The following is a 25,614-nucleotide window of genomic DNA, read 5'->3' on the forward strand; positions in this document are numbered from 1 at the left end:
GAATTGCTTTTAACCTCCTAAGACTCGAACTCTTCCATGGCATGCATTTTTAATTTCTCTTTGATATTTGGGCATATTGGGACCCGATGAATATAAAAACAAAGAATTACCAGATTTTTTTTTAAACCAGATTTTTGTTTCTAAAAAAAAAAAAAAAAAAAAAAAAAAAAAAAAAAGAGCGCCATATGAGGACATTCGTTTAAAATTTCGATAGAACAGTGGCAGTATAATGTCCTCGTAAGTGGATATCAGGCCCTTGTAGAGCTAAATTTAGTATTTTGGTCTAAATAACCCAAAATGTGATGTCCACATATGTGGACACCAGGTCCTAGGAGGTTAAGTTCCCGTTGGTTGTCTGTGTCCCCTGATTGTAGGCAGCATACTGCTTGATTCCATATAACACTGAGGGCTCTGATATATTTAGCGCTGCCCTGGGATTACTGCTGCTGTGATACTGCAACCATATTTCAGTGCTGCCATGAAGGTTGCACTGAAATGACAGTGGTATGAGGAGCTACACCCGCAGGATCTTATCACAAACTGCTGATCTGCAGCAGTTCACATAAGTGATGATCACTGCACTGGCGATCTGCTGCTGCTGCACTGTGTTTACTTCAGAACAGACCATTTTAATGCGATATAAAGTCTGGGCAGTGACGTGAACAGTGAGATGACTTTTCTCTGGTCCTGTGGTTTTTTAGAGCTATGCACTTCACCACCATGTGTGTCAAACTGCAACCAAAGTCAACAAACGAAACAGCAAGTAGACGTGGATCTTTCAGGGTGATTTAGGTGCAGTGTTGAGGTGAGAAACAATTGTGCTGCAGAAATCTTTTCAGCCCCACCCCCAAAAAATCTGAAAAGTAGATCTCTAATATTTAAAAATAAATCTACTCTAAAAACCCATTGACTCTGGTCTGATGACTTTGCTGATCAAGTGTTCCAGTGTAGCCAGTAGATGTTTGGATAATTTTCAAATGTCCATGCTAATGGCTAAAAAAAAAAGTATATCTAAACCTTAACTGTAAAATAGTTTGTTTACAATAGTCAGTTTAAAAGTGATTTGGGTACTGTCACTCTGCAGAGTCCTCTGTTAAAAGGATGTAGATATAATACAATTGTGTGTGCACATGCTTTTATGCATTTCCAGTGTGTGGGTGCATAAGGCTGCGCATGCAAAGCGTGAAGTGCTCTCCCTGCAGTCATGTGGCTGAGGGGGTTGGGGGCGGGGTAGGGTGGTGGTGGTGGCGGTACCAAGTGTACGCCTGAAGTTGCCTTGGCAACCTAACACAAAGAAGATCTCATTGCCATAACAACACAACCCCCTTCACAATCTCCCCCCCCCCCCACACACACACACACCCACCCCACCCCACCCCAAACAATCCAGCTCGTAACAAGTAGAAGAGCACCCCCCTCCTCATGTTTTTTCCATTTCTCTCCATCCCTCCCTATACTCCCACGCACAGCTATAACAGCATTAACAGATGGAGGGAAGAGTAAAATAGAGAGGGGACCACAGAGGAAGAAACAAAAACACCAGAAGGGGTGATAGAGTGATTCTGACTGTGGAGGGGGAAACAAAGTGAAGGAAAAAAAAGAAAAAAAAGACTATAAAATGCCTTGATAGCATTTGATGAGTGATGACTATTGAGCTACCTTGTATGACTATCAATACAGAAAAGGAAAAAAGGAAGGAAAAAAAAGAGAGCACCCTGACTTGAGACTGTGCATAAATACAGGAAGTGGGCAAACTGATATGACAGGGGGAGGGAGAGAGAGAGATTCCCTGCTTGGTGTTTTCTATCGATTTCCCTTGCAACCTTTCTCAGTGTGTAACTGTCTGCTCAGCCCATCAATACATCATTCAGTTAGCTGGAGGAGACCAAATGAGGTATTTAGCCACAAGATGCTTCAAATTCCAATTCTGCAATGTTTGCTTCAACAACAGGCCTACTAGGTGATGACGCTAATAAGACTGACAAGTTTGAGAGGTACAGTTGAAGAAAACACAAAAGACAGATCTGCTACAGTTAACAAGGAATAAATGAGCCCCAACTTAAACTAAGGAAGCAGCGCTGGCTTTCAAAGCGTAGTGCTACAAGAAAAAAAGTGAAAAGTTTGGATTTGTCTGGTAATAGCTGCTCACACCTCCTAGTTTCCGTTTAACCACTCTTCCTGGAATAGTAACACTGAAATGGAGGAAATTTTTGGCTTTTAAAAGACCGGGTCAGTCCATTACATTAGCCATCCTGGCAGAGAGTCAAACACCATTTAGAGTCTTCAATCTATTAAACAGAATGAGTCTGGCAGAATAAAATAGTAACGGGGACTTAGGGCTGTTCGATATAACGATATATATCAGATGACGATGTAAAAACGTCTATCGTTTCATTTTACGCTATTGTTTGTTTCGTGGTGTCGCAAAATAAACTGTTTACAGCAATATTTTTTCATTATTTTGATGTCACTGTAGTGGCTATATTAATTTCTTCAAGTTCTCTCTTTCTCTTCTATTTAATGTAACCAGTGTTGGGTAAGTTGCTTTAAATTAGTAACTTAGTTACATTACTAGTTACTTCTATCAAAAGTAACTCAGTTACTTCAAGTTACTTGTTACTTTCAGAGTAACTAGTTACTAGGGAAAGTAACTTTGGTTTTACTCAGAATTCTCTTGTTAATGTGTTGCTTCCGTAACTGGATACCCAGCAAGATTGCCAGTCTTTTAGCTTGCTTACTTGCCACAAGTGCACTGTGCCACCTACCAATAGAAAGGAAAAAATTATGTGCACATTTCCACGAGAGAAATCCCACGCCTGATTCTATCCTAGCCTGCTTTTTACATCCAACACAAAGACTGCAGTCATGGTGCTTTCGATTGTACTCAGAACTCGGAAATTCTGCCTTCTGAATAGGAAGATGTAGGTAACACCAGACTGCAGATGAGCTGCATACAGAGCTGGACTGGGACAAAAAAAAAAATTGTCCCGGGCATTTTGACTAGAGACCGGCCCACCATTATAGGAAAAATCATAAAGCCTTTGAATGAAAATAAACGCTGTTGTGACAGTGATGTACACTGTTCTGATGGTATATATGTATCAATCAATTGTTTGTTGTAAGACTCAGATAATTATTTTTTTAAAAGTGACATTTTAAATGAGAATAAGAAAGTATTTCCTTGTGCCCCCCTTTCCCTTTTAATTCCCTACATGGACCTCTGGCAGCACTTTGCTAGACCCGCCCCTGCACAGTTACCAGCTGTCAGCTACGTAGAAAAGGATCCTGGTGTTATTTGTCTCTCAGAAACAGTTCATAACTTCTCTTCAACTCATTCATGTCACCTAAAAGGTAAACCTGTTTCTCCATCACAGCTCTGATGATTCAGTAAGGACATCTCCTGGTTTCATCTTCATGTTTCCCTCTCACCACATATCCAAACCGACATAATGACCAGCAGCTTTTACAGCTGTGGCTCCAGCAAACATCAGCTGATACTAGAAATTAATATTAAATAAATTCTAACAACAGCTGATCAAGCTTAAAAGTGCTGCTGTTGTTTACCACGACATCCGCTGGTTTCCTCTTTCTGGCGCAAAGTGGGCGATAAATAAACAAGAGAGAAAAGCCGATCAGCTGATCATTGATCAGTTTCATGATTGAAGTAGAAACAGCAGAGGGAGGGGGAGAGAATGAGAGGAGAAGAGGCAGCTGTGCAGCAAAGACATAGAATAACTCCAGCTTTGTGTCTTTTTCATTGTAGCTGAAGTCTGGGACAAACTGCGTTCCTTCTCAGCTCAACACAAAACGCATAATATTTTCTCTGAATGAGATGATTCCGTTTTTTACGGGACAGTTGGCAACTCTACTAATTAACCTTATGAACAAAATAAAGTTCAACATCAGTAACATAGCACCCACCCAGCTGTATAGAAACTCCGTCATGCTAGCTAGCACGCAGTACGAAAAAGTCAGCATAACGAAAATAAACTCCACCTAAACTTGGTTCATATCTGACCCAGATGGACTGCAGATTATAACTTCTTACCTGAAGTTCAGTTCACCTGACACTCTCGGACCAGCGGCCGCTTCAGGTCTCTCCTCTTGCCTCCCTTTTCCTTCATCCACCTGCTGGCCTCCACCACTTGCTAATGTTATTGAATCTGTGGAAGCTCCGCAATAGCCACCACACGAAGTAACGAATAACGAGCCTATCTAAATCCCAGTAACGAGTAACGCGTTCCTGGTTTTGGCATAATAACTAGTTACCGTGTTCGTTACCACAATAATAACGTAGTTACTGTAACGCGTTACTTAATAACGCATTAGTCCCAACACTGAATATAACCACACTACAGACAGACAAGTGTTGGTTTTTATGCGTTGTCATTAGCAACAACAACGGTAAAACCACCGCGTGTTCACTTGTTCCACGTAAACCTTTCACAATAAAGCTCAAAATCTTGTTGAGACTTTTCAAAATAAACTGATTCACGTGAAAGATGCAGAGTGTTTACGGATGAGAAGCAAAATGAGCCATCAGGTGCTAAAAAATAAACCTTGGACTCAAATGTTAGAACAGGCTTTTCCCCGCAGCACGCTGTGTAATAAATACTCAAAGAAAACGGCGGCCGTTACAACCTATGTCTAAAAATGTATAGTTTCATGCATCAGTTAAAACACTCGACTTCAGGTTTGTGACACCCAGCTGGAAACACTTCACGCAAGTCGAGCTGCCCGAGATTCACAGAATTTACAGAAAATGTTACATTTTTGTGATTTATACCGTTATCAGACGATAGATGTCTTAATATCGGGATATGAGATTTTGGACATATCGCACAGCCCTACGGGGACTTGATCGTGCTTGGCATGTATGTGCTGCTGGCAATTTTTCAGAACAACACTGAAAATAGACTATGTGTGACTATTTGACACCCTCTATTAAATTAAGAAAATTTACCTTAAAGTCTAACCCTAACTCAAGTTTAAAAAATGATACACATGCACAGGTCCTATTACAGGAGGGGGAAGACCATTATTTTGCCAGCATATCAAACATAGCTGAAGAAGTGTAATGATTGATTGCTTTTTCATCTCTAATTCCACAGTAGCAACTCCCAATTACTGAGAAATTTGTATAGTTTCATCCCTACAACTTGGCTCAACCTGCAAAAATGAAATGTTAGTATTATTGTTTTGATATTGTGGCTTTATGTCTCATAGAAAAAAACAACAACTGCATCTAAAATGTTCACAGCTGATCTATGAATACATCCAAAATATAAAAAACACACATTCAATAATCTTTCAATAAATGCAAAAAAACAAATATAATAACTTAGTTGGTACTAGCCCTGAGAATAAACTACGACTTTACAGACATTTGTGATTTGGAGTATTCTATCTATTCCTCTCTCCCCCCTCACCTAAAGCATATTCCCTGCTCAGCAACAATTCCTGCCATCTGTTCCTCCTCTCTCCATCTTTTTTCATCCAGTCCTCTCAGCCTCTATGCTTATGCCTGTTCCTCTTACTTTCTCCGCCTCTCAAGGCCTGATTGATAAGAGCGTCAAGGGTCAGGGTCAGATGTGGAGCTTCCCCTCACGTGTTACCTCTCCTCCAGAGCTAGCCACCAAGGACTTCAGCAAGACTCTACTGGCACGATCTCACATAAACACACTCGCATGCATTTACAAACAGTAGCTTAAACAGGCATTTGGACCCACAGCAAGACAGAAAGAGCAATCCACACAGATACATAAAGCATAAGAAAGGTGTTCATATAGGCACACAAACAGGAGATGTAGACACATAACTGGCAAGCTCAAAAGCAGACTCAATAAAGCACATCATCAGCTCGAGAAGTACTGCACACTCCCTTGTACACTGAATACAAATCCACTCACTGGAGGGAAAAGTACAGAGGATTGGCAGACTGGTCTGAAGTGGGGGAAAAAAAATTCTCTGCCATTACCCTGCATGTCCTCCTCCACAGATAACATTTACACATGCACCCCTATATATCACCAGTCGGCAACAATACATTTTTTAATACAATTTTTAACAGCGATTTTTAATGAATACAGTTTTATTAAATTTAACTAAATGCATAGTAGGGAATAGGGGCAATATACCCTCAAAATTATATCACAATATTTCAAGAAGATTTCTGAATCTACAGAAAAAATACAGAACAACATTTCATCAAAGCTTGCAGCTTGCAGGCAGCATTATTTATAATATCCTTTTCTAATGAGCAACTGTCACAAATGACCCATTACATAATTTGAAGTGTGAAGCTATTGAAGCAAGGTGCCAGCACCAGGAGCATTACAGTGCAACAGTAGTGACACAGCAATATATCAAGCATAAAGATGTAAGCACTAAAGTAGCCTAGGTAGTATTTTCTCTGGAAATTTTAAGTAAAACTATAATATAGTTGTTTAACACTTTAGTTTAACAGCAACAGAAGTAAGAGTTAATCCTGTAAAATAAAACTGAAAAACATTTTCTAGCTGGTATGTTGTATATCTTGGGCCAAGATTTTTAACCACTTGCTTTAAAACCCTGCCTTTTTACCATGTGACCATCCACTGTTTGCTCTTCCTGTCATATGGTGTGCAGCTAGCAAGTGAGTCGTTTGTTTACTTTTGGGTCGCATATCACCAGCTTCTAGCATCTCCTCCTTTGTATCCTTGTACTCACTGGTATGTTTTTGAAGTGGTGAACCAAGTATGCCGTTTCCATCTTGTTCCCTAGCAGGAACAATCTTCTTGCAGATTTCCCAAAGTACTACGCTTTGTTATAGGCTGTTAAGCTAGTTCTCTTTTTAGGTACTAAATCTTCATGGGAGGCCTTACAGGCAGCTTTGCTCACAGACATACCTAGTCTCGTCTCCTTAGTGCACACAACTACTAAGGTAAATGCATAATGTTGCTATAGCAATGATATCATGATATGACATTTTAATATCATGTAAACATTTATACTTTTATTATTGGGCAATATGACACGGCACAGCTCTAGTAGGGATACAATAGGTGGACATGGTGGGCGACTGGGTCGTCTCAGAGTCTTAGTCCCAGAGTAGTGAATGTTTGTCTTTTTTTCGGCAACAAGAGAGCTACAACAACTTATTCCTTTTAGACTGGTCTTGTTGACCAAATGTTTTTTTTTTCCATAACTCTAGGTGAACTAAGCAGCAAGTGTAAAAAACTGAAGAAAAAAAAAAAAGTGGTGACAAAATAGCTTTGCAGTAAAAATTAAATAATTTGATCTCAATTGTCTTATCAAGAACAGTATTCTCACTGTTTTCTGATAAATCAGTTCAGTGTGTGGTTTCTGAATGTGCCAACACATGTGGTTGCTTTACAGAGAGGAAGCAGATCGATAACAAACCTTGTGGCATCTTTTTGTGTCATACTGGGTTAAAATGTGTAGTGCAATGCAGGTATCAAGAACGCTGACATATCATGCCTGCTGGTTGCAGTGCGTCATACCAGAGTCAAATTATGAGTGTCAAGCAACCTGCCAATTACTGCATCTAGCAAATTGGGACCTTACCAAATAGACAGAGCACACTCTGAAAATGCTTAATATTTCAACAAAATTATAGTTAACACCAGTTCATAACTGCACGTTCATACCACCAGCAGTAGGATGGAGACTACAAGGATCAAGCTTGTGAACTTTGGGCTCTTTTTTTAAAGTTCAACACCTAAAATAAGCAAGATAAGTCACAGCAGCAAAAACTATGGTGGTACTGTTGAAAAATACATGACATCAATCTCACCTGTTAAGCCTCAGCCCAAAAAACCAAAAACAACTTTTCAATATAACTCTTTTTAACAGTTGGAAGACTGTGCAAGAAATAGTTCTTTATGGATGCAGACTAATAACATAACCTGTTAATCAGGACAGCATAGAAATTTAGGAGATTTTAAGCAGCAATTCTTCAGGAGTTCACGGGAGTAAAAAGACAATTGAGTGGCGAGATATGAGGTGCTACTGCAATGAGCCAAGCAGGATTTTGGCAAGTGCTGATATAGATTTTTAAGGAGGAAAAATAGCTTTTATATCTCTATAAAGAGCAGTAAATCTACCAGCGCTACACTGAATGGTGCAAGAGCAATTTTACTCAGTAACTGGGCTATATCTTATACCCCATCTTAGGCAATTCGGCATAAAACAATAGCTTGTACAGTCACTGTGACATGCTGATGCAAAAACTAATGGTTGATGACATGTAATATAGAAAGTATGGATATAAAGGGACAAAGAAATTAAACTGGCACAGCCTATAGTTAGCTGTAATTTACCATGTGTTCTGGAATTTATGACTATGTAATAATTTATTTTTGTTTTATTCATCTTATCCTCCACATTGTCTTTTCCTATACTTTTGATATGTACATACTACTTTTTTCCCCTTCCGTTTATGTTGGTCTTGGAGGATCTACCTTGCTTGTATCTTTACACTGCCCTTTCCTTCCTTGTCTACAGTACTGTGCCTGCAGTGACATTTGTTGTAAATGTTGCATCCTACTGTTCACCGATTCAGACTATTTCGATTCGTCCTTGCCAAAACAAACGTCTCAGCAGTTCTCAAAGCCTATACCTTCATCTTTTTTGTCATAATGCTTCCTCTTTTTGCTATTACACTTAGTTTAGTTACTGTTTCAGTCTGTGTTTCACACCATACGACTTTCTGCTCACTCCACATCCTGCCTATGATTTAACTCTTACCATCTCTCAACACAAAAAAAAGTCTCGTCCTCTCCCTCTTTCCCCTTGCCCCATATGTGACTCACTCATTTTCCCAGTATCTAACTCCCTCTATCACACGCTCCCTAAGACTTAGGTCCTTAAAAGGAAGTAACCCTGTACTGCTTATAGCTGCATTGGTGTTAACCCTTTCCCATCACCACAGCCATCAGGTTTTCCAATGCCTCTAACGTCTTTAAGCTCAAATTGACTATTTTTCTTGTGTTTATTACTTCAATCTGTCACAAAATGTGATATTAAAGTAATATTGTCAAAACATTCTCACTAATACAATTTCCTGTATTACCCGTGTTTATGGGAACTTCTGGATAGTTTTTGACCACTAAAAATCAAATGCACTCCAAAGTGAACTTGTAGCAAATAACCAGAAAACCAAAAAAATGTGCCCTGCCACTTCCTAGTTAGACTCACACAGGGAGCAAAATGTTTTCTTTGTGTCAAGTAGAAGGTACATTCTGGCTTTTTAAAATGTGCTACTTTCCAAAGTCAACTTGTAGCTGGCTGTAATATAACAAACCTGTCATCCTTTGTTTTTGGTGAGAAAGATAACTCAAAGAGTCATCTATGGAGTGGAAAGCTAAACACATCCCTTAGGAGATGGTTTACTGTGTAACCCAAAAAGCACACAATTCACACAGAGAAAAAAATAAATTGGCCGCACAGCTTACATGTGAGGTGGCTGAAAAGATCGACAACACAGCTAAAAATGTAATGTTTATTTTGATTACTCAGTTATCTGAAGTCTGACTTAAGTATATACTCCAAGTTATCACAAAAGTCTCACTAAAATTTCAAAGTTTGTAAGCAGCAGCAATGGCAGCACAGACACAGGCGTACGAAGGCTTTTGCAAATGATATTCAAGCACCACAAGAAAGTGCTTATTTAAGGTCTTTGGAAATCCCCCATGCCCCTGGTAGTGTTAATACTATGCAATTCCCAAGTATTTACACAGGGTAGCAGTTAGTGCAGCAAAAGAAGCACCACTCTTTTACAAACATCATGAGTGTGCTATCTTTTTCAATTATTGGACATCACATAGCATCAATGAAAACAAAAAACAAACAAACAAACAAACAAACAAACAAACAAACAAACAAACAAACAGGCACAGACAAACTATGCCACATGACACCAAGACTAATCAGCGTCAAGTGTCACTTTAATCCAGCAGGAGCTACTTGATGCAATCCTGACCATTCTGAGTAAACTAAGAGAGGTTACAGTTCACTGATGATTGTCTACTCAATAAAATACATATTACTGACTCATAACCTAGTAGTTATGACTTGATTATGGGAGTGACCAAGCTAAATGACTACACTGTAGTTTGTTTTCCCAGACTTCTTCTCTCAGGGGGGCAATACACTCTCTCTAATGACCAATATGCTGCCTACTCCCAAAAAGAAATTCTTAGAAACACCACATTCATGAAGACAGCTAATAGTTACTGGTGACCACTGATGACAGCTTTATGCTGATGTCAAAGCTGATGCACAGTACTTGTGCCAGTATCAAGGAATTTGTGTAATCTTGCACAAGAAAAAGGATGATAAAAGATGGTTAATATTACAAAAAACAGGGGAAGACCACAGGAACAGTTTAAATTCCTGCAGAAATGGCGCTGAAGGATTCACCTGTGTTTTGGAGGAATTAGGACTACGGGATTATGAGGTTAACACGATGCTTCTAACACAATTCAGCCGAGTGTGGCTGAGTATTGGCAGTGATAGCAGCCCAAAACAAGCTGCCAGCTTGTCAGAGACAAGTAACAGCCAAGATATGAACACGAGTATAATTGCAACAATTAAATTTCCATTAAAAAAAACGTTTAAAGACCAAAAAAGGTTTGGTTTGTAAGTAGTGTTTAGTACGTTAATGTTAGCAGAATCTGCGATATAACTGACAGTTTGCTGGATTATAAATCTGCACAAGTTGGGCATTATTATCAGTCACCGGTGAAAACTGACACTGCAGAACGTATATGACAGCAATCCCCCTTCTGACTTTATCTGGTACTAAATTTATGAACCTAGCTGGTGTAGTTTTTCTGCAACATTTATCATCTGTAAATAGCAGGAAATAATTTATAGTCCTTAGCCTCAGGCGCCTGTGTCATGACCAACCTCGATTCCCTTTTTGGTGACTCTGATGTCGTGCAGAGAACTCCCAGATTATGGTCCTGCAGTTTTCTGTGCTTCTGCTTTTCCATTTTTTGTGAGCAAGACTTTAGTTGAAAGAGATGCACACAGACCTCTCCTACATTGAGTTTTTCTTCACTCAAGTTGCTGTATTAAAGACTGAAATGTTTATGGAATAAAACTTAACAGTCTGAATGAAAACTGTGACGTGTCAGACTAGAGATTCACCAGTAATGAAAATAATCTGAGCTTTGGCAAGTACATTAACAGGAACTAAGGTTAGTTTGCAGACTACAGGCATCATAACCTTCTACAAAGTGAGAATGTAGTGTGAATTTATGTACAGGGTGCCATAAATAATATCCCCAACATAGAGACACAATTTATATTTTTTTTGTTGTTGTTGCTTAGTTAATTTTAGTAAAGTGTATATAGACGCGTTTTCGTAACCGCATGTAGGGCGAAGCATCTTTAATTATGTCATCATGTGAAGTGTACAGGTGCTACACAAGCGCATTACAAAGCATCCGATTTAAAAGTAAATAACACACACAATTTAGCACAGCAACATACCTTGCCATTATGAATACTGTTACTTTGATAGATTGATAAAGATTTATGTATCCCATGTCAGAAAAGGGCTCAAGGGATGACACATCCTTCATATGACAAAGGCAACCAAAGCAAAAAACATGAATAGCTATAATGAATCATGTGCCATCTGGCCAATATCAATATTAGTACCAATATTACTCCTCACACCAGACAGTGGTATTACAGCCAATGACTGGTTACTGCTCAGGATGGTATTTTGTACTCTTATTTATGTACTCTCAGGACCCGAAGGATCTTGCACATTTGCAAATGTGAAAACGTGCATTCCCAGTGCACCAATGTTCATACATTGAATGGTAAAGGCTACTTTGGGGGTACAAAGCAGATCTATATAATATTAGGGAGTTGGTGTTGTTACTGTGGCTAACTGATGTAAGATTACTTGTACCCATGATAATGCTGCATGCATTTATTTTAATCTGCAGGATGACAAAGAATGTCATTAACGCCCAAGTTAAAAAAAAATAAAAATATATGACCTTCAACAGTACTGTGTGGTGGTACAACTATGAACTGCAGAACGGTCAGCCTGCACAGCCTAGAGCGTAACACATTCTGATCAAAGCACTGAAGTATAACATAAACAAAGCCAATGTGGTTTCCCATTACATGACCATTTACAGTCACAAAAGTGGGTCAAAATTCCAAATTCTCAAGCTTATGTTTACAGTTAAATGTCAAATGGTAGTGAATTTAATTACCTAACTCATGGGTACCACTTGTTATGCCACTGAAACAGCCAAGCGTGTTTAACCTGGTCCTTCAGTCAAGTCAACAAATCCAACCCAGTACACATAATTAGTTTGTGTTACTATGGAAATGAAGGAAGTCTATAAGATTTAGAAAGATAAATTTACAAAAAACAGCAAAAGCAAACAAGTGACAGGTTGCACTCATCCTCCTTTTGTTTTTAATTAATCACTCTTATTTTCTTTGATTCTCACTTGCAGCTTCAATTCTTACTGACTGCCAATGAACAGAGCAGCTACTCTTAAGAAGAAAAACAGTAATAGGGTTATACAAACCCACATTATCAGAAGTGCAACGCAAGGACAGGGATATGAAAGTCAGTCATATCAAGGCTATGCAAATATATTGCTACAGATACTTGTTATGGAAGTGAGGGCTGTGAACTACCTGTGACCTCCCAACTTTCTTTATCTGATTCACAATTATGTGAGACCGCTCCCTTTCACTGTCATGTCCAGCAGCAATTGGCTGAGAGTATTTTCAAGGACAGTGGTTTCTATGGTAACAATAGCTGCAACAGTTTAGAGCGCCATGTTAAAGGCAATCTACATGTCTTGAAGCGAACCATTTCATTTTTATTTTAAAGGTAGTTATTTAGACCCCCTATTGTCAGGTAAGTGGTGAAAACTACTGGTGGGTTTTGGGATTCACCATTTATCATTATCAACTGTTAGCAAATAAAACAAATTTCTTTCACCAAGTATAGTCCATTCACATGGTTTTGTTAAAAGCAACCTGCCATTTCCTCCTACAAGGTGGTTGTGTTTTCAATCATGTTTGTCTGTAAACTAAAAACATCCCAAAATTCTAGGTGCGGGGGGGAAAAAAAACAACAAAAAACAAAACTGGCTTTGAAATTAATGCTTACCTTTAAAGTGGCGACACTGATCCATCATCATCAAATGAGAAACAAGGCAAACTGCTGGATTTTTTCCTTAATAGAATTTTTTTAAGCTAGAGAACAGAGTACATTTGTACATTTCGGTAGAAATACAGACAGTAGATCTGTAGGTCCAAGGTAAATGAGTAAAGAACCAGCGAGTGTTACAAGTTGCTACTGTTATAGCTGCTCAGCATAGCTGTTTATCTATCCACTTACATTAACTAATTATGGTAGTCTAAATCAATGAGCATCATATGTTAATGTTTAAACTTTTCTTTATGCAGCAAGTGAGAAACTCCAGTCTGCGTGTTTCTCTCTCAACAGGGCCACACATTATGCAATATGGAAGGTGGATCAGGAGGCCCATTCTGCTGCCTAGCAGTGACGCCAAATAGTCGATAGACTATGGAGCAACTTGTCCAACCCTGAAGACCATTTTATTTCTTTTATTACTGTGCTAGTAAGTATTTTAATTCCAGATGTTGCATTCATAAATGATCTATAACAGGCTTACATCTTGTTTTAAAATGAACACTGGAAGTCCAGAAGGAATAGCTCTAGTATTGATGTAAACTACCACCATTCCCTACAACCCTTCCCTCCACACTAACCTATAGTGTTGGTTGGTATGGAAGGAAAGATTTTTGGAAGGCCGAGGTTTGAGGAACATGAAGGACTCCAATTTGCTATAACCTATATACTTCAGGTTCATCTCTCCTTTTACAAATCAAAGGAGTTTAGAAATTAAAAAAAAAAAATCCCCAATGACTTTTGCCTAACACAAAAAAAAATAAAAAAAATAAAAAAATGGCTAGTTTCATATGTAACAAATTACACAAACAAGCATTAGTGCTTGTCTACATAAAGCTTTCTCCTTGTGCATTCAATAAAATCCCATGAAATATAAAGTTCCAGGATGCCCAGTCTGAATTTTGTTGTGATTGTTTTTATTTGAACAACAAATTTATACAAATACCTGCTGCCTAGTGGCTCCAATATTAAAATGTTATTTGATGAGTTAAAGAAAACAAAAACCCTGCAAGGTTAATTTTTACCTCCTCAGCAACACTTGATGGAGGCCACTGTGCCACTGATTATTTAGGTTGATTATAACAAATCTCCTTTAAGCAGTTATGCAACAAAATATTGTATTATAGAATACTTCTGAACAGTATTTACATCCTGTCAGCTAAAGAGGCTGAAAGAGCAGATAAAGTAAAACTTTAAAGATATTTGGCTGATATTAACCACAGCTTTCTCGCTCATTCAGTCTCCTCTTCTCATTCATGCTTTCCTTCTTTCTCAATACCTCGAACCCTTGTTAATTCTCTTTCTTACTGTGCCAAAGATGGTTCTGCTAAACCGCCCTAATAACCTCTCTCTCTAAGCCATGTCACCTAATGAGATTGGGCAAGTACATCAAGACAAACACACGCAGGCCAAGGGAGACAGGGGATCGTGAGAATGACACAGTAGGTTCCAGTGGAAACAGAACGGCAAGCTGACAGACCGATTGAGAGAACAAAGGGAGCACATGACTGTTGACATAAAATCCAAATTCAAATGTTTAAAGAGTGTATATATCAATTTCAACATGATGATGTCATCTTTGTCCTATTTTTAATTAAAATATAGGATTTACATGATTTGCAAAATATGAATCATAAATTTCCTTTTACACAATGTCCTACTTATTTAAGAACCAAGGTTAAAATGATGTGTTCTGTCATGGCTAACACATAGGTAAACAACCTGCCAATGGCGGACATTAAATACTAAGTTACTATGATATCTTTTATTTTTTTTAATAAATGCACGTATTTTTGGTAGAAATTAAAAAAAATAAACTGATAACCGACCAGGTTTCAGGTTCGTCAGTTCATTCTTATCTCACATCGCTAGGTTGTGAAACAGAACTAAAACAACAACTGTTGGTCACAGGCTTATCTGAGTTTACTGCATTGAACAGGCAGCTGACTTCATACTAAATGAATTATTCAAAATGTGTATATACATACTCAGACAACCAAGTTTCCCTTCAGCATTCACCTTTGAACCTTATGTGAACACAATTTTTCCTCTACACCAGGGGTGTCAATCATAAGGCCCAGTGGCCAGAATCAGCCTGGTAAAAACTCTAATCCGGCCCACTGGAAAGCTTAGGGAAATGGCTATTCATACTTCAAAAGTAATTTTGTAAGAGATAAAGAATTAAATGACGGAAAAATTCCTTTTTTATCACCATCCACTATAGGAATTTCTGTTCAAAACTTTTCAATTTTGTAATTACAGGAGTCTGGGCTACCAGGATTTTCTTTCTGTAATTGTACATATTTAATTTGTGCTGACAGCTTTCTTCCATTTGCTGCATCAGCATTTCTTTATCATGTAGAAAATCTGAGATGTACTTTTGCACTTTTTTCTGATCTTAAGATATCTCAAGGATTAAATATGTAGTTAAACTTCCATCCATTGTCAGGAAGGGGGACTTGCACTGATGCAGCCCACTTAAAACTGAAGTGATGTAAAATGAGTTTGACAATCCTGCTCTGTACTATATGCGCTATAATTTCCATTTATAGATGTTTTCTATATGAATATATGAGAGCAGCATGAGCTAAGAGAGAATAATCAACAATGGCTGCTCCATGAAAAGGAAAAGCACTTGTTCACACAGGAAGCATGTTTGCAGACAATTCAATAGTGGCTAAGAGTGCTCAAAAATGACAAAACAATATAAGACATATGGATCTGATACATTTCTGTGACGATACATCTTTGGTATAAATCAGGAATCAGAGTGCCATGAAAATGTGTGAAAAAAAGCAAAAAAAAAAAAGCATTGGTTTACTTCTTAGTAAGGACCGGGATTCCCAAATTCCAGCCTGGAGCTATGGCCCACATTACTGGCGCCACATTTGTCTCAAAATGTGGCGCCAGTAACAACCCTAAACGCTGGAGGAATGAGTCCCACATCCTTTAGTTGTATTTGTTTCTTTTTATAATTTCAATTCAGGTCTTTGTCATCCTCCTTAACTTTGTTGCTATCCCATGCCCTCATCTGTTCACTCCCCTCTGTAGTTCCCCCGCTTTTCTCCCAGGAGAAACATCAATAAATGAGCATGTTTCTGATACCTAGAATATTGGTTTAGTGTTAGTTTTATTGCCTTTATTTGGCCAGTGAATTGAAACTAAAACTCTTGCTTTGTGGATTGTCCAAATTGGGGGAAAAACAACTGGTTAAAACATTTTCTACAAAAAACATTGATGCTTCTCAGCTCTTTTACTTCCTGCTCTCTTTCTTCTTACTTTAATTTGCACATCTTCATATACAGTGCGTATAGTAGGATAAATACAGCATGTTTTGTTAGAACACTGGGGTAAGCTAAATAACTTTGAGCCTTTAACTTTTTCAAAAAAAAAGACTATAGTTTTATTTTTCAAGAAAGAGTGAAACCAAATCAAACTAAAGTACAGACCTGATCATTTCCACTGATGGGAAGTCTGGCTTATACCACATTATCTATTGCATATGACAATCAAAGGTGAGACATAACACATAATGAACTGAATTCACAAAACATCACAACTTCTTCTAATGCACCAAAGAGATCAACATGATGACATGACAGTAGTCTGCACTGGTCAACCTGACCCTTTTGCACGACTGGGACAGAGACAGTCTCCTGAGAGGGTTCCAGCCTGGATTTAATGTACACCAAGAAGGCTGGCATCATACTCAGATCTGTTGTCCAGAAATATGTAATCTAGATGCCTCTGATGGCGGTAATAAATCTACATATATGTGTCACTGAAGGCTTTAACTGGACTGGCGAGGCAGGGTTCAGACAGCATTATGATTCACAAGAATAGTGTGCTAGAGACACGGGATGCATATTAACTTCAAACAGGAGCAGCAGAAGATAAAATGCAATCTCTCTCTTTAAGCCAGTCATCCCTCACCACTTCCTTATTTTGTTGCAGGGACTAAGATGGCTAGAGGATAGAGAACAAGGAAGTACAAAGGTTCAAATGATGTCTACTAGCAAATACATGCAAGCCAAGTTGTCTCATAGCCTGCTGTACCAATAACCGATGACAATCCCTTAAATGGACAACGGAGATTAGGACAGCTACATTAAATGTCTCCTGAAATCTAATTTCCACATAAAGTGTTTGAGACTTGAAGAGTGACTAAAGAACTGACACTATAGCCATCTCAAACTATTTTAGTGTATTGTTATTTTAAAAAGATATAGATCGAGAAAATGATGTAAAGACAAATACTTCAAAAAGTCAGAAATATACAGAAATATACAAACAGGACAATAGAATTAAGAAAATTTGTTGGTTTCCATATACATTTTTTTTAATTCAAAGAGATGTGAAGAAACAGGGTGAAGAAAGGTAGAGAGATAAGGCTACAAAGACATTCAAACAAAGAGACACCAAGATAAAAAATTTTTTTAAAAAGCTGATAACGAAGTTTAAGCAGATTTAAAAAAAACAAAAAAAAAAACAAAACACCACACACACAATCTGAAGAAATCAAAGGAATAACACAACAAAGAGACAAATTTAGAGTTCTACAGTCTGATCAACAGGCAGACAAAAATTACATACATACATACATACATGCATACTACTCCCCTGGTGCTAAAAAGGAAAAGAAAACGCAGAGTGCACGAAAGAGATTATGACCTTAGCCATGTTTAAAGACTCCACCCCCCATTAGACTGGCATGCTTTAACCACGAATCATTTAGCAGCAGTACAAAGTTATTTAGCATAAGCAAAACAATTACATTACTAGTTAATTTATAATATATGATACAATACTGAAAAAAAATTTCTTAAATGCTTTTTCTCAGCTTTACATACATAAACTTGTTATTGACATCAGCACAAAAAGTGGGCTTAAAAATTAGGTGCTTAAAGACGTATTTGACCATAAACGTGGTTCAAATTCCAGTATCGTGAATTTGGAACATCACATCTTCTGCTATGTACTCTACACGGTATTTAAAATAGATGGATAATGATCTCTGGTATTAATGATTAGTCAATCCAGGCAATTTTTAGCTTATTTTCCAATTAATGCAGAAAATGAATATCATTATTAAATGTATTGTAATTGTGTCTGCTGATGCACAACTTTGCCACTACTCCTCAATTTCTTGATTAAAGTGGTGTCACTGTCACACTGAAACTGCTGTGTGTAGGAAGGGCATGGAGAAGAGCAAAGGTGAGACAGACCCAGACAGATTTTATGACTTAATAATTGGTAATATCACGTATTGTCACCAACTGGGATAGGCAAAATTTTTCATAGTTGTATCTGAAGACTTTTCAGCTAGTACAGCCTACTCCTTCTTCTTCTTAATGCCATAAGTGTGGTATTACTCCCCTCTGAATATCCTATTACCAGCACTCCATTATCTTACAGCTGGTTCAGTTTATGTGTTTGGGCTACCGAGTTTAGATTCAGTCAGGTTCAGTCTATGGAGGTAGCCAATCCTACGAGGGTCACACAAACACCATGCTGGTAATTTGATAATTACTCGCCCTGAACATGAACAAAAACCCTGTTTTCATCTGGACAGAAGGCTAAAAAAAGGCATTTTCAAAACTTGTCTTTTTTGCATATGATAAAAATAAGACAAGAGTAAAGACAGCAACTGCATTAGTGAACTATCAGCCAGGCAGAGTAGTATGAGCCGTCTGGGGGCTTTTCCACTTAACACCATCAGACTGCCAGTCCAACTGGTCTCCATAGTAGGCTGGATGAGATTTGCCTGCAGGCTAAAAGCACCCTGGACATACACTGCTGTCTACTAATCAGGTCACCTGTTGCACAACACTAAACTGAGACTAGTCACAAGCACGCAAACCTACAGATATAAAATTGTGCACACTTACAGTGACAAAAGTCATTTGAGTGTACATGTACTCCCTCTTCCACTAATCACTGTTACCACTGTGCACAGACACAAAGCTCCTAGACGAAAATGAAAACTGACATCTCAGCTCGTCTTACTGAACCAATTATTAGTGTCTTTAGAGACAAAGCAGTCTGTACTTTCATCCCAAATAAGTGAAACTAAAGCACAAAGCAATATTAAGGGGGGAAAATGGTCCAGTAGCAAATGTATGAATTAGAGAGGGATAGAAAAAAATGAAAACAGTAGCAGGATCACAATTTACATCAAAGAAAACTATAGGAGTCTCTCTGTTTTCTCTTTTAGAAGCAGTTTGTTCTGACAATCATGTTATGAGTTAATTTTATCTACTAAAAAAAAAAAAAGCCAAATCAAACTGCTTAAGAGACATAGGAAAAATATGGAGGGAAAAAAAAGAGGGCCATAGAGGGAGAAAGGGAGCAAAGGAAGAGACTGGGGGGAGCAGGGTGTAAACAACACTGAGGTGGTGGTGACAGAGCAAGGGTGGAGACAGAAAGAGGTCACAGGCAGAATTTCATCACATTGTGTGCGGCCATACTCCGAGCTAAATTACGCAGAGCCTTTGACACAAACCAAACATGCAAGAAACACATTTTATCTATTCCACACAGAAACAAACTCTGGTCTGCATTGACAAACACATCCACACATTTGTCAGCTCATATGCCAAACTTGGACTGATAAATTTTGAGCTCTGATGAAGCTTTCGGATTTGGCCAGATGATGAATTCTGGGACTGGGGGACTCTTGTGGCCATGCAAAACTAGAACACAACCACATCTTCAATGCAAATCTACAAGTGCATGACAGTGTTTTTCTATCATGTTGGACAGATATGACAGAAACTAAAACACTTGACACTTGCAACACAAACTCAAAAATATTTTTTTTTCAATTACTGGTGTTTCAACCATAGAGCTTTAATGTTTCCTGTACATTTTCTTTGGTAGAAGAACTTAAATACATAAATTTCTAACAGTATTTACTCTTAACAGGGCAAACACACTAACTCAAAACATTTACTCTAGGTTTAATCACATCAAAACAAACCTGATGACACACTGTCACGTTTAATTTGCACCTAAGTAAAACAGCAAATGAGTTTGAGATCTGGAAACCTTTTATTGCACTTTATTAAATTTTTGTAAGGCCCTCAATCCTGTTATTTAATGCGTTTCATTTTGATGACATTTAAAGGCTGGTGGACACCCTTCTTAGAAAGATGTCTATGTATCATTAAAAAAAAAAAATCTAACAGACCTTATCTCTTAATCTAATGGTGTGTTTAACAGCAACAGAAGATTTGCAGTCCGAAATGGATACCAACCATCTGGGAAAATTTGCACTTACTGTTGCAAGAGAGCTGCTGCGATGAAAAGGAAACACTGATGACGTTATGACTCCTCTCAAGATATCTGTTTTCAAAATACCAGTGCTTATAAATAATCAAAACAACACACGAAGGTAGAATTTTGAAAATATGGACCGATGCTTTTAAGGAAGGAAAAAAACTTTAAAGTGTTACAGTTAAATCATTACTAGACAAACTGGCTAAGACCTATTAATCTATGGAAAATCTGCACTCTGAAGAGAAAAATCTAAGCTAGCATTCTGTTATGAATCCATGCAGCACAACCATCTAGCTACAAAGCATTTCTACAAAGTTTTGTGCAGCTTAGAATAATTACATAAACCCATTCTCTTCTCCTCCCTCAATTATTTTTTTAATACAGCCTCTGCTTTATCCCTGCTGTCTTTCTTATAAAAACACTTTTAATTAGTTTCTATTATCATCTCTAGGAGTCATCTGTCCCTCCATCCATCTTTGACTAAAAAGCCCTGCTCGTTTCAGTCAGAGGTATCCATTCATCCCCTCCTGTTTCTCTTAGTGAACAAGCACTGCTAAACTGACAGTAGAGGAGGCAAGGAGAGGAAAACCACATATACAAATTAGAAAGATGCCCTTGTGTTGCACCCTTTTTCTCATTATCACTGTATTTCTGAAAATTGAGTAAAATGGACGCATTTGTTCTGGATTCAGCTACTAACCATTAAAGGTAAGTATGATGCAATCCTAATATTCACAGAAGTGAATTTTACTCCTGCCAAATACAAATCTTAAATTCACTACCAGAAACCCAGTTTGGTGTCCATGTCACCCATTCAGCAAAAAGAAAGAAGATTATAAAATTGTCAATAAATGACTTCTTAAAAGCTCAGCCTCAATATAAAAAGGGTTACTTAAAAACCTGAATATCACCAAAATATGATGGATGTATAACTAAATCCTCTATTGTTAACCAGCTTAGACCTGTGTGGTGAGCCCTAAGTGGATTCAGGCAGCAGGAGTTACAGAAACAAGACAAGTAAATTACCACAAGACGTCCTGTTTTTAGGGATACGGTGTACCATCCATGGAAATACACAAGCAGCTATCTAGTTCATTTACATGTTAGGCCTTTAGCCAACACACAATGATTTCCTTCAGAGCAAAAGAAAGGTTAAGAGCACACTGGTGAGTCATCGTAAATGTAAGTAGCCTATTAAAACAATAGAATTAACGTCTAAAGAATATCCAGATACCACAGATTCATGAAAAAAAAATCAACCAAAACAACACAACTGGAAAAGCACCTTGAACTTCTTTCAATTTTTTCTTGAATTCAGGGCCAGCTAAACAATATTTATATTAGACTGCACAGCTCAATACTATTTCAGCTCAATACTAATTTCACAACAGCCATACTTTATAAAGAGGATAGCAACTCAAAATACCTTACCTGCCAACTCAGCAGTAATACAGTTTAATCACTTGTGCTCTAAATGTGAGAAAAATTACTCCTAGTCTTGAGCAGAAGGCATGCAAGAGAGGACATGCAGCAAGTACCAAATTCAATAAAATGCCCCAAATAACCAATCATAATTCAAGTAAGTAGAAGTATGACATTTGTATTTTACCAGCATAGTTTGCAGACTGTGCTGATAGTTATGCAGAATGTCCCATTTATAGCTAACAGAACCAGGTTTGTATTTCTCACCTAAAAAAATAAGTAATGACGTTCTTGGTTTGTGGATTAAAAATGCTAATTTGGTGTCTTCAGTACTCAAGCAACTGTCTTAGAGCACGTGCTAGTGAACTAACTGAATTAGATCACTCTTTATACCTATAGGCTGCAGCAGTGGTCAGGCAAGAGCACATGATACCTTTCATTATGCAGGCCTGTGTTATTACCATGAGAAATAATGTTAATGTTCCCTGGGGGAAGTATACACAAGCCTACTGGATAATCTAATGTCATGGAAGTCATGTGTGTGAACTCCAGAATCCAGATTTCTCCCTGGAGCACAACTGTTGCAGCTCCCTTTCCTTTATTATCCCCTAGAATGAGGTGTGATTGCTAATCACAGTGTACTTGGACACATTTTTTTATGTCGTCACCAGGCTGGAATTTGAACGGTTGTGAAAGAATGCCATAACACAACTGCTTACTTTCACAAGTATGCAAAAGGACTCACTGAAACTCAAATACATCTGGCGCGTGTACACCAAAGCGTACGCACGCACACACACACACACACAACTCTCTCAGCTGAAGTCACAGCTGTTTTACAGCGGGCAGAACCCATTTTGTATTAGCAGAAAAAGAAAACATAATCCCTGTTCACCATGAGCCAGCTTGTACCAATCTACAAGGCTGGCCAACATTGCTTTCAGGAGAGATTAAAACTGTATATTTAAAACTGTATATTTGGCATAATTGTTAAACCACAAAACTAGAATAGAAGCTCAAAAAAAAAAGGAATACTAACAACAGGCCCAAAAAGAATAGATCTCATGAAGCCCAAAATTCACTTTAGTGCTCCGGTACCTGCTGGTGATTTGACAAAAGCTGTGCAGCCAGCTAGGTTGCAGCATTTGGGTTCCAATTACTATTTACAAACAAAAAAGGGGCTTCAGTTTTTATCTCCACATAGTTTCACATATATACATGATAGTTTACAGATGATGCCAGTGAACATACTGGTGTGATCTAGGTCACATTGCTCTCAGGAGCACAGAGGACAGCTGAGTTTGGGAGCAGCTTATATCTTATGCCAGTGTGCCAAACACAAGGGATTGATGCAAAAGAGGCCCAGTATCACTATTGAGGTACAATTTAGAGTTATATATACACACACATTCACTGCTCTGGGAAAACGTCATGCCGATTTTGTTATTACAACATTATATGTCGTTACAGGACAGCTTTACCTTGTTACCTTTCGCATCTTGGGCTACTTCAGTTTTCTGGAAGTATAAATTTAATTTAAGAATATGTTAAAGAGCACATTGAATCTACATTTAACAAAGACGGCTCTTTCAGATCCTTAGACATGTAAATAATAAATTATTTCTGATCCTGAAAGTCAGATGATGAGAATGTAGTAGACCCAGATTAGATCATGTCTGCTTTGCCAAGCTGTCTGCTCAGTGGGATTTTCTGAGAGCAAGTGCATGTATGAAAATATGGCAGACGTAACACGCTAAAGAATCTCCCAAGAAGACGGATAAATTCTGACCATATCAGTGACAAGTCTTTGGGCCTCACCTTCACTTGCTCTTTCCCTAACAAAATCAAACAATCACTCATTGTGTCCCATTTCACTCACACAAGCACCTGCACCACAACAGCTGACAATCTCAACAACAAAAAGATCAACCTACGTTCAAAGTCGGAGTCATCATCTTCATCATCCTCTCCATTGGACTCTGTTTGCATCGGCTCCCCGTCAAACATCACTCCTTTTCCCGTCTTGCCACCTGTGCTGGCCCCATCCTGACTTCTGGTGTCCCGCAAACGGGTAAAGTATTGTACGGCAAAATCCACCAGGTCTGACGGCCTTTGTCGGAGCACCTCCACAGTGTAGCCCTGCAGCAGTTCTGTCAACCCAACCGGTATCTCAATACTCATGGCTGTGTGTGGCTTGATGTACTATCTAAAAGAGAAGAGAATATTTGTCACAACTGATCTTGGTACAGAATCATAATTGTGTTTAAGTGCAGGGCTGTGCTGCTGCCTATTTGCTGATTTACACAGCTGTGGCTTACTATAGACTACTATAAACGTGTGCATGACTTGTGAATGCTAAGTGACTGATGAAACCTATACAAATGAGAAAACTGATTAACTGAGTAGTTTGACAGCTACAGTCATTTATAACCAAGATAGTGTAATGTCATGTGAACTCTGCATGACATTGACAAGTTTATCTTTGGTTCAGCTCAGGAACACACAGTTCCCACAGCTGCACGTAATAGATATGAGCCTTGTGTTTTGTAAAGGGGCGATAAAAGCTGGGTTTCACTACTATTCAGGTTTCGTGTCGTCAGAAGCTGAGCTGTCAATCTGAGTGGGTAGCCGGCAGGAATTAGCTAGCAAAGCGGCTAAAAAGCTCCCACTCATGACAACTAGCTGGTACACGGTGCTGTTCAAGCCACACATCCAACTTGTCTAAACTCCTCTATTTAACTGAGCCTTAGTTAAGACGGAACGAGTGAAGAAAGCGTAGTCGAGATGTGTTTCAAGCACATTTTCACTTTCGAACCATTCAATTAGCTGTCGTGCTAGCTACTAAGCCACCTTCAAGGAAGCCTGTGCAGCTAGCTAACATTTGTAGTATGGCGTACTGGTTGTAGGTGCTAAGCCGCAGAAGAGTAGAAGACTTGATAGCCGCAAGCAGTGCAAGTTGTACAGGTTAAGCCATTTGTCAAGCTAACTTATGAGTCACTTACGTGCGATTCAGTCTCACCGGCTAAACTAGCCAGTCCCCTCCTTCCTGGTGTCTTCCTTGTTCGCTCTTATTTCGCGTCTTCTTTTAGCCAGTCTCTCTGCCAGTGTATGATCCGTATCCCTCCACAGAACACACTTGTCGAACGAAAAGCCAGCAATTTTACGTTACCGTCTCCTAACCTATCTAACCTTTGTGGGGGGTATTTCCCGTGCAAACCAACTGTATAGGGATGCTGGCTATTAAGTTGATAGGAGGGGAGTTTAAAAAAAAAGGAAAAGAAAGAAAGAAAAAAAACACTCGACTTCACCGTCGCAGCCAACAGCGTCCACGCACTTTGTGAGGGAGGGACTTGCTGTGGCAATAAGGCAAGAGCTAGCTAGCTAGCAGGCTAACTGGCTGAATCGCTAACTAGCAATTGCTTGTTTTCTTTTGGGAACTGTCGCCACTCTCCGCAAGACACCAAGTCAGCTGCTGCAGCCAGGTGACAGAGCCTAACCTAGTTGTTCGCAACGTTATGCCACGCCGCCGTTAATTACAACGCAAAGTACCCGCGAAAATACTGTTTAAAACGTTACTGTAGTAGCAGCACTGCTAATGACAGCACGAGAACCCAGCAAAATTAAACGAAACACGTTTCCTCCCTCCCGGCGAGGCAATCCACGGCTCTACACGCACGAATGAACCACTGGCTCCGGAAAGCATGAGGAGG

At 38.7% G+C, this 25,614-nt stretch overlaps 1 protein-coding gene across 2 annotated transcripts in view; it reads right to left on the minus strand.

Moving 5' to 3' along the window:
* prkar2aa (protein kinase, cAMP-dependent, regulatory, type II, alpha A) overlaps nucleotides 1-25,614 on the minus strand; it is a 45,869-nt gene extending 20,255 nt beyond the window's left edge. The window contains exons 1-2 of one of the 2 annotated variants that reach the window (XM_082519656.1): nucleotides 24,907-25,614; nucleotides 23,839-24,106 (exon numbers count right to left, since the gene is read on the minus strand). In XM_082519656.1, coding sequence (XP_082375782.1) covers nucleotides 23,839-24,085 — 247 coding nt within the window. In that variant the 5' untranslated portion in view covers nucleotides 24,086-24,106; nucleotides 24,907-25,614. Of the gene's footprint in view, nucleotides 1-23,838; nucleotides 24,111-24,906 lie in introns of both variants that reach the window. The other variant, XM_082519655.1, reaches the window with a different exon arrangement.

This window comes from Aulonocara stuartgranti (assembly GCF_965226115.1).
Source record: "Aulonocara stuartgranti genome assembly, chromosome: 20".
NCBI lineage: Eukaryota > Metazoa > Chordata > Actinopteri > Cichliformes > Cichlidae > Aulonocara > Aulonocara stuartgranti.